This window comes from Megalops cyprinoides, chromosome 15 (genome assembly GCF_013368585.1).
Source record: "Megalops cyprinoides isolate fMegCyp1 chromosome 15, fMegCyp1.pri, whole genome shotgun sequence".
NCBI classification, from domain to species: Eukaryota; Metazoa; Chordata; class Actinopteri; order Elopiformes; family Megalopidae; genus Megalops; species Megalops cyprinoides.
Window position 1 is genome coordinate 17,647,458 of NC_050597.1, and position 10,890 is coordinate 17,658,347.

General features: G+C 40.9%; 1 protein-coding gene across 1 annotated transcript; it reads right to left on the bottom strand.

Annotated features, from left to right (window-relative positions):
• Window positions 1–1,425: 1,425 nt before the first annotated feature.
• Window positions 1,426–5,427, bottom strand: si:ch1073-126c3.2 (uncharacterized protein LOC555816 homolog). Its single transcript, XM_036547500.1, has 7 exons — window positions 5,277–5,427; window positions 4,610–4,704; window positions 4,222–4,336; window positions 3,880–3,992; window positions 2,406–2,520; window positions 1,816–2,017; window positions 1,426–1,676 (listed from the first exon to the last, which is right to left on the bottom strand). The coding sequence occupies exons 1-6, from the start codon at window positions 5,326–5,328 to the stop codon at window positions 1,842–1,844; spliced, it is 666 nt and encodes a 221-aa protein (XP_036403393.1). The 5' UTR covers window positions 5,329–5,427; the 3' UTR covers window positions 1,426–1,676; window positions 1,816–1,841.
• Window positions 5,428–10,890: the final 5,463 nt, after the last annotated feature.

Consider the following 10,890-nt stretch of genomic DNA (forward strand, 5'->3'; position numbering starts at 1 on the left):
TGCCTTTGACTGGATTGTCTCCGATGGAATTTACCAACTAAATTTCCCTAACTTTTTCCTCTCCTGTGAGAATTGTAGATAAGTCACTTGACCAATCCTCCTTAATTGATCTTGAGGGCATTCATTTGGCTTCCACTTAAAAACAATCCCTCATCTGGATCTGAATGTCTCCAGAACAGCCCCATGGGGGTAAAAGGGGCGGATTGTTGCCCGTTATTTGAATGAAAGCCTTCAGTAATTGTGCCTAGGAATCCCTCATAACAAGGACGATTCAGACAGGGTCAGCTACATTTTGCGGATTCACTGCTAACGAGGCGATGGCTTGTGCTGGAGGTACAGAGAGACACTGCGGGCTGCTCTTTAAAAAGCCAAGGTGACGGAGGGAATTAATGGCAGCTTTGAGGATGGCTGAAGCCCCCTGCGTTTCGGCCTCATGCACATAAAGCAGAGCCGCACTGTTATAATTGCCTGGACGCCTTCCAAGATTCCGACAGACCCAGCCTGGGTAGGATAAGAATATGCTTGTACCCAACAGCGCTCTGACATTAAAATAACATTTCAAAAACCTTGGTGAAAGGACAGCAGCCTTTTGAAGGGAAAGTTGTGAGTTGAATGACTGGAGGGATCAATTTATGTCAGAGATGGTCTAAAGTTTATTCAATAATTTAGCATTATAATATAGTGTCAAATTGTTTATCAAATTGTATGGTATTGCTGCCCATTTCTCTGTCTTTAAAATGTTATTCACAGAGGACTCCATCATTTGATTAATGTGATTCATATTAAATGTGTTTAGAAGTGAATATGCGCTCTACTGGGCAAGGTTTTTATTTTAAAATCCAACTGTCAAGATGTATTTCCCCTCTACATCCCTAAACCTTTTTTATTGTCATGTAAGACCAGCAGGCCTAGTCTCCACACATTAAGAAAATGCCTGGATATAATAAATGCTAATTTTGCTGATGTCAGGTTTGAACCCATTTTAATTTTAAAGCCTTGTCCAGTACCCCCTTTGTGTCTGTCTGTCTTGTGGGTTATTTTGCAGTCATTGGATACACAATGAGCTTTGAGATTTTTGATCTTTTTCATTGTCTGCAGGAGAATTAATATTGTTTAATCTAAGTGAAGCATGACTCATGTGTCATGCTAAATAAAGACTATAGCTGTCATTGAATTCAGCTTTGTTCAGTAATGAATGTATGCCACAGTTTATGGACCTTAAATACAGTTTGCTTAGTCAAGGTAGCTCAGAATTTCATTCGGGGTTCAGCAGGAACACAAGTTTACCACTACAGAATTGAAGAAATATGACACAGGTATAGTTAATTTTATAAGCTGGTTATTCTACAGTTGGGGAAAAAAGTGTACTGCTTTACACACATGTCCAAAGGCAGAGCTTAGCACACACATTTTACAATTCGTGAGTACTGGAATTTTTTTTAATTCACATCAAAGAGCCACAGATAGATAGCCGTACTGCAAAGATGAAAATTAAGTACTGATCCAGCACATGGTGTTTCAGTAACTACATCTTGGCTTTAACACCTCCTGCTAGCTGTCTCCCCTCTGTGGGAATGCGTGTCTATCCAGTGAAATGATCATCAGCAAAAGGTGGCTCTCCTCCTTGGCTCTTGCTCTTGTTGTAATCCTACTTTCATCTGATACCCTCTGGAGATCTTGTCAGGAGAAAATGGAGAATCTGGTAAGTGATGCAGATCAAACTACTGAACATGGCACCAGTTTTAAAATGAGTTGCGGAAATGCAACAAACAGTAACAGAGTCCTTCTGTGAGTGAAGGCCACTCGCCCACTTACTGCGGCTAGATGGCCAACAAAGGGAGTTATCCACAGATAAGGCACTCGTGCTCCGGGTTCCCATCGATGCCATCGCTCTTGAGCTCGGACACAAAGGTCTGGATTATCTGCTTCTCCAGATTGTGGTCACTTTTGGTTTTCAGGCAGTCCTGGTCCTTTGGGAAGTAGGCGGTCACAGCGCCGCTGATTTGAATAGAGGACTCTGGAAAGAAGTGTTGTGGGAGATTAGTCTTCATGAACTGAATATCAAGCACAACTGCCATGGGGCCCAGGCGCACAGAGGCAAAGACAGTCTAATCAACAACCGATCAAGGATCTCAGGTAGCATTACTTCTTCAAAACATTTCTGTCATGTCACAGCAGTGCGATTGCATTACCATGCCACCACAGTGACACCAAGAGAACATTTATTATGGATATAGTTTGTAAAATGGATTCTTTTTTTGTTGTAAACTACGTGGTCACACTTGGACCCATTGACTTCGGTCCAGCAGATTCTAACTAGTAAACACCTTTAAAACATACACATGATTACTCTTTACCACCCCCCACCCCTCCAAAAAAGATACCCAATCAACATGGAAACCCACTGTTGCAGACTGCCAGTTTGTTCCCACCAACGTAGAACGTGTTCCACAGGTACCTGGTGTGTGCGCTGCATATCTCATACAGTCGGCTTCTCCTGAGGAAGCTGAAATCATACCCCTGTGGAGTACATTGTGTACTCAGATAATACTGTCCTGTACAATGGAGTGAACAGTAACATGTCTGTGGTAAAGCACTGGTTAGTCAGGCTAACGTGGCAGTGTTTGAATTCTGTGCGTGGTATGTTATTGTGACTCAGAAGTGTTAAATGAAAGGTGTGAGTTTAGTTAGTGTTGGTCTATCAGTTGGACTCTCAGTTATCCTAGTATGCTTGTTGGTCAGTGACTACATAGTGATGTAGTTAGTGCTGGTACTGTATATGGGTTTGTCAGCGTTGGTATAAGGTTTAGTTAAGGCTAGTATGTGGTCGAATTTGTTATCAATGTCATTACCTTGGAATATATGAATAAATTCAACCTAAGTAAAAACATGCTGTGTTGCAGTATGTAAATGAACAAGACAGTAGGGGGCACTGTTGTGTCAGGAAGGCTGGCAGTGAGGATTTCAGCCAGATTCAGCAATGAGACAGAGAAAGGATGATTGGTTATTGGTGAGCTTGTATGCAATACAGATATACCTTGTATAAGTAGATGCATGTTATTTGTTTACATAATCAAAAGCCAATCAGTGAAACTTGTCACTTCTAGCAATGACCGTTTTTCAGGAATGGCAGTCATTCAGTAACTGGAGCACTCAAGGGGTCATAAAATGTGCCTATAAGTGGCCATGCTTGGCAAAAGATGAACCTCAGAATGTGCAGATACTTAAATGCAGGCTATAAAGAAGGTATAAGTGGGAGAAATGAAAAGTGAAGTAGTGTGTTCATTCCAGTAAGCCTGGCTGACACTGAAAAACATTTGTGACATTAACAGGCAAGCTGGGTTGAATGATATGTGTTAATGCATAACACATTATGCATTTTCAAAATATGTTCATTAAATAAATATGCATTTAAGTTTTGAGGCTTGCTTAGTGTACACAGTGAAGAACAGATGTCCTTGTTAATTGAGTTACGCTTATGTCTAAAGCTGATTTTCCTGTAGAAACACAGGTTTGTTCTAGATAGAATGTTGTAGATTTTTGGAACATAGTGGTTCCTCTACCACATTCACCTTTTCTGTGCTGCCTGTGCATGCATATCTTGGTGAAATTCTTTCAACTAGTCATCTCTGTGATCCTTGTAACCCTGGTCTCCCTTAGTGCTGTCTGTATGTCCTCAGTGTGGGGGTGTAGATGAGCAGCGGCCTCTTAGTGTGAGGATATAGGTGAGCAGTATCCTGTAAGGGTGTAGATTAGCAGTGTCCTCTGACCTTGGAGAGTATAGATGAGCTGTGCCCTTTGAGGGTGTACATGAGCAGTTTGTTCTCTGAAAGTGTAGATATGCTCTGTCCTTTTAGTGTGGAAATGTCTGTACAGTACCTTGTTACACATAGGCTTGCAGTAGCGTGCCTCTTTAATGGTGACACACACCAGTCCTCCCTTACTGTGGACCACTGGGGCTGGACACTGTGTAGGAACGGCATCTAAACACACTGTTGGTTAAACCAAAAAGCTTAAATACACAACCATGGCTTTCCTTAGGACAGACATTACAGAGAGGTCCAAGATGTGTGCACCCTTTACAGTGTAGAAAGAGAATGAATCGGGTATGAGTGTGTACAGATGTTACAGTGCAGAAGTAGGACTGTGCAGGCATTACAGTGGAGATGGGAGCGTGTGTGAAAAGGATATGAGGACGATATCCGGCGGTGTGATCCTTGCCAGTTTTCTGGTGTTTCTGCAGCACGTCAGTGGTTCTGCGAAGGGAGTCCAGCAGTATAGCAGTATCGTTTTCTCCCCACTGGCTTGCATGTGTCTCCGCACATTCCACCACTATCTGGACACACATCATTTACTTACAAAGAGCTTCATTAGCTTTTCTCACTTCCTGCTGTAATAATCTTCAGTTAAAGCGTTGCGCATGAGTATCAAAGCCATGGTGAAATATCCGCGTAGATATGATAATGGCTGATAATGGTTGCTAATGTTGACACAGGAGCTCAGCCATTTTAAGAGCTAGCTGTGTACATCTTGCGTGAAGAAAGCAAGTGGGTGTTTTGAGCATTGCTGGTCAGCTTGTGACACTTGGTGGAGAGGCAGAGACGTGTACCTTCAGCTGAGCGGACAGATTCTCAATCAGTGTGGGCACCACGGAGCAGCTGCTGGAGTTTGTGGTTGCTTGCGAGGATGCAGGCGATAGCAAAACTGTGACACAAACAGAGCAGCACCATTTCAGCAGGCCTCACCCAGTCTGTAAGATCTTCCTGTGCCTTTGCTCCAGCTGGTTATTAATGTGTCAGCTTCTCTGAGGAGCTCAGGAGGGAGCAGCGAGAAACGCTTTGTGGTTTACTTTTGATTCAGGTCACTGGTTACACTCAAGGCCACAGACAACCGCCCGCTGGGCGTCCTCCCTAGGGCCTGGACGGTGATGAATTTATGTTGACAAAATTATTTTAGTTATTTTCAGAGAACATCCGTGAGCTTGTTTGTTTGCTCCTGTGGATAAACTAGATCTTGAAAAATATTGTTTCTATCAGGGTTCAGGTACATGCTTGTGTGAAGAACTAAGCCCCTGCAACACCGTAATTTTCATGTGATGGATCATGGGTGTCAAGAGCAATGCATGCATTTATGTAGACTCTAATCCAATCTGTCAGTCCAAACCCATTCCATCAAATACCTGCCATATCTTAGCCCATACCATATAATTCAAGATGATAAAAATGATTTGTGGTATAGTAAAATGTACTCACAGATATCAAAAATGATATACTTACAAACTGGAAGCAGAAAACACATTAGACACAGGCTTCTTTTCTTCATTTCCATAGTGCTCCCACTCAGCCTGCTCTGCTTTGAAATGATACCTCTCTACAGTGGTTTTATTTAAACTGCCTGTGTGCTCTTTCTAGTGCCAGTGGAAGTTCTTTTGACTGTTTACTAGAATGTAGCAAAAGTACAGAGTTCATGCAGGAAGCGATTACATTAGGGACAACGAGTAACAAAACAAACGAGCTAAATAAACATTGGAGATAAAATAGATTTTCTGATTTTAATCACACACTGTTATCTCCAGCTTTATGGATCAGGTTCCATAGATAGATCCACAGAAAGCCATAGATTTTTAAAAAATCATTATTTACTTGTGCTTTACTTCAACTTACCTGTGTAGATGAAAGAGGAATTTAGTTTTGGGGCATGTACTGAATGCAGGACAGCATCATCACTTCAAACAGTAACATGTAATTTTTCCTTCATATTAATGTAGTCTTTCTATCTGGTCTTAGACTTTAGTTTCAAATAAAAACAGGGAGCACTCTACAGCAGAAGACATTTGGATCTCCTTCAAGCTCCGACTTGGGTCTTTTAGCTGAAGAACACACAGCTGCAGTATAAGTATACAGCGATATTGGTATTGAAAAGTAATCTATACAATTCAAAGTGGGATCATCTAAGCTGTGCAATGCTTGTAGTGTTCCTGGTGTAGTTTACAGAAGTGAGATGGATGTATGAAGTAGGTTTGTTAGGAGCAGAGATGGTTCTGTGTAAAGAGGTCGTAACTAAGTGGAGCCGCAATGAAGCCATCAACACATGATGAAAAGACAGAACAGATAATCCCTTAATTATTTTAAAGTAGTAAGCTTTATCGCCCTTGATAGTATTTCATTACCGATATCGACATGTTTGATCAAAATGACGTGAAGCGCAGGCTATCTGATTTTAATTCTTACCTCCATTTGAGATTCAGTTTTCCTTTTAATTCAGTTTGCACTCTTTAATGTCCCCTTAGTCTAATACATGTGATCATGGTACTGTCAAGATGTGGAAAACCATGAATAAATGTTTCCTTGAGTGTTTCAACAAGACAAAATTTTAGGCCTCTTCTGAATAGAGTAAAGACTGTATTATCATGGTGCAGAACAACATTACTTTGAGTTTGAAGAAGTTAATTCATGACAGGCTAGCCATTTATGCAGATGCTATATTGAATACGTTTTGCTTACAGGGGGGAAGAAAGAATGAATTTAGCAAATTAATGTATTGCTAACGGTCAGGTTCTATGAATGTTCTGACTTGTGTTTCTTACATACACATGCATTCTGGTATCAACATACGCAGTATGGTGCATTACATTATGAATGGGCAGCTCCTTTCTGGAAAATATAAAGGTTACTTTCACAGCTGAGAATTTCATAGAGGAACTGCAGTGTAATTAGTGTGAGATTACCTTGTGAGTCTACCTTGTGTCAAATTGAAGCAGGAACAATCTCTGATTTGAAAAACCCTCTCTAACTGAACCAGGCATGAAAATAGTCTGTGATCCCTGAAGTTGCATATTTGTTTAAATTTGCAGTGTTGCAAACCATAGATGAGCTGTGGGGAAATGTACAGATTTCATGAGAAGGCCAAATCGTGGGAGAAAGAAATTGATTGGTTGGTTGATTGGCCATCCCTTATCCTTCATCATGAGATGAGAACAAACCATGATCTCTGACGTCTCAGTTAGACTGAGGGGAGGGCAATATTCCCTTTTGGGTTCTGTGTTTGTATCCAAGAAATATCCCCCTCAACGCTAGCCAGTCAAGCTCTGTCATTATCAGCAGTTCACTGGCTGTCACTGGGGAGCACGCTGCTTTGGATCTTGACGGTGAGGTGAAGTTTATTCTCCAGCTGAACTGTATCTTCTCCTGCCCTGACAACAGGGGTCTGAGAAAATTCTGACAGAACTCCCGGAGGAATCATGCATTTTGACAGGGGAGAGACCCCGCCTCCCATTCCCTGCACATGGAGCCTGGAGTTGGCTTCCACAGTGGCCGAAGGGGTCTATTTAGTAACACAAAACATGAGTTTGTTAATTATTCATTATAAATTGCATTTATTATGAATGATCGAAAAGCAAGAGAGGAATGAATTATTTAGAATTTTAGAAAAAGAAATTGAGTTCATTAACACTTTGATTGGGGAGAAGAGACAAGATTATTCAAATGAAATGCACAACATTTCATTAATATCAGGCTGGTAAAACATTACTTCCTCTTTCCCTATTAGCAGGATATATGCTAAATGCTGCAGTATTGAAGGTTTTAGACTTGGCGGTACCTTTTTATTTACCTATCACAATGTGTAATCAACACGGCTTAGCATTTCTGAAGTAAAACATAGAATACTGATGATTAGTTGAGCATTTATTCTCAGTTAAATTATGACACTCGTTAACAATTATACAGTTAGCGATGATGGCAGGGGCAGCTTGTGTGTAAACACAGAGGCTAAATATATTCCTGCACTGTCACTTTTTTTTTAATGAAAAGCGATGATTGACAATTTCTGACTGATTGACTAAAAGTATGGTAGAAAATTCCTCTGATTACGAGCCATATATTCTAGTCGTCTATGCAGCTTATTTTCCCTGGTTTTATTTGTGTCTCATCAGAAAATGATGTCATCCATCCTATCTTGTCATGTCAGAGTGCTCATCTATAATGAATAGTCCATCTGCAGCAGTATGTAGTAATGAAGGCAGCCCTGAGTGTTCCATCCACCTGTATAAAGAGGAGTGAAGGCCCGCAGAAAATCTCCCACGCTTAGTGCTGCCTCAGTCATGCAGCGAAGCGCCACTGGGACTGAACTCTTAACAGTCTGATGGTGAAGAGCCAACAGAGGTCAGCATGCAGTACTGCCCTCAGCATATGACTGGTGAAACTGGATTGCTTTTTTCCGATTCCAGACAGTTTGCAGCTCCGCATTTGTATGGCTCTCATCCCAGAAGTGAACTCCAACCAGTAACCTTAGACATCTTAGACACTTGGGGCCTTATTTAGAGGGCACAATATATGATGCAATTTAGGATTAGCACAGAGGGTGAAAAATATCGACAAAAATGACCATTTTCTTTCCTCCTTTTCTGTGCTGGGTAAATGTGACAGGAATCTGATCATATGTTTTGGCCTTGGAATTGGTGCTAGCTTTTTAAATTGTCCAAAAAATCAGCTAATACAAAAACACATATTGGGGAGATGAAAATCTGAGGAGATGATGATTTTAAAAATATGAAATATACAACTATAGTTAGAATATTAAATATAAATCTTTTCAAGCAAAATAAAAATACAGTATATTTTTAAACTACTGTTTTTCTGTATTCAGTGTTTTACATGCATGGTAACTGGCATCGTGGAAAGGTTGGTAATTCAGTATGTGTTCTGTCAAAACCTGAGAGGCAGTGAATGGAGGAGCAAATTTCGTGTTTTCCTCTACACATGGTTTTGAATGATGTTGCAAGTTCTTGGAAGATCTTCAAACCCACTTTCCTTTGCGAACAGGTTGTAATATTTTTGTTAAAAAGCAATTGCTAAACAGTAAGTGGGTCTGACCGTCTACTACCTTGATAGCAGTAAGACACGCTCAGATGGTTCCAGGACATTTGTGTCCACTCTCTCACTCTAAGATGTCTTGTTTGGCCATCGTTTTTAATAATTTTTCATTTGCAGCAGCTTGTATACAATGGTGCAACCTGTCAATTCAGCTTTAGTAAACGTTAATATTAATGTTTGGTTCAACATTTTGCCCTCCCCTTGGAAATGTGTCAAAATTAAAATATAGTGTATGGCTATAAAAAAAATCACCTTTTGTATTTTCTAAACAGTTTTTGTACTTTCAGAGAATAAAAGCCAGGTGTTGTTCATTTACTCATTTACCTTCCAGTTTAACGTGTACTAAATAATTAACCAAAATGATCATCAGATAATGGGTGGTTAGACGCACTTAATCATCAGGTTCGCTTGCACATAGCATGCCCACATGGTGCATCAGTGGAAAACAGGATTCTGGATCCCCACCCAGCCAGTGCGAGACCCCAAACACCAAATTCAACTTTTCTGTTTCCATTTGCATCATCTTGTGTGCGTGCGTGCGTGCGTGCGTGCGTGCATGCATGTTTGCATATGCATTCCTGTTCCCATTATTTAACTTTTAACAATTTTGCACAGCAGCTACACGGAATAGTTTTCATGATGGCTTAACCTCTCGAACTTTCTCTCCCATTCCCTTTGATTTGTGATTGAACATATTCATTCATTACTGTGTGTAATTGTGTATTTTTTAAAACTTTATTTTATACTTTTGCAAGGACAGTGTTGCATATCAGTTTCAAATATTGATTAGGTTTATGCATTTCAATTTTTTTGAATGTCAATAATTTCACTGTACCCACTGTAAGGAATATGCACGTAAGGGACATATGTGTGCGCTAGTTTTGTTCTGTGACACACTTTGCTTGTAGATGACAATACACCATGGGCCTAGTAGGCATAATCATCTAAAAGTAATGTGGCCTGTTTGGCTAGCATAACCAAGCTAGTGTCACACTTTCTGCTCATTGAAGACTTATTACACTTTACACATATGGCATGCATACTCACATTGATTCCGACACATTCCTTTGACGTCAGTATCAGCGTATGCTGCTCTGTTTGACAGCTGGCCTGTTGCTGCCTACATAGGGCTGACAGTGTCCAACAAGGAAAAAAAAACCTCCACCCACTGTGACCGGCAGTGACATTCTATATGGCTCCACAGGTGAATGTTTACAAAATGTGAGGGTTTGAATAAATTGAGTATAAAGAAATTTTCATAACGGGAGAAACTTCACTCCTTCTGTGGCACACATTCACAGCCCACAGTATAATAAGACACTTCCTGCCCCGAGGACAGTAAATGGCAGCTGCCATTTGTTCACGAGTGCAGATGACTCCATAGAGGAACGCAGGCCCTGTCTGCGTGGGAGTAGAGGCCATTGTTCTGTGGCCTCGGCAGTTACAGCAGCCGCAAGCAGCTCTGCCTTCTCCATGCTTGGTTTTCAGAGAGTCTCCAAGGACGTTTCCCAGTACCGTTGTTACACGTAAGCATCAGGCTGACATGCAGATAGCATGTCCACATGGCGCCTGAGTGGACAACAGCTAGGATTTTGTATCCCCACCCAGCCAGTGAGGGACTCCAGTCACCAAAAGCAACTTTTCTGTTTCTGTTTGCATAATCTTGTGTGTGTGTGTGCGTGTGTGTGTGTGTGTGTATGTGTGCGTGTGTGCGCATGCACATTTCTATTCCCATTATTCAATGTTTAATTCAATTCTGCACAGCACCTGCACAGAGGTGTTTTCATGAGGGTTGAAGCTGTGGAAGTTTCTCTCCTCTTTCTCTGTTATTTTGCCCACATCCCAGTGCCAGATATAATGCCTTTCTAATTAATAAATAGACAGATAGATGGATGGGTAGATAAAATCATGACTTTGGCAATTCCCAAAATTTCAGTGTATCACTGGGCATGCAGTTAAGGAAGCCTAGGTTTGTGTTTGAGTTGGTCATTTTTCAGATTAAAATGAGATTTTCTTT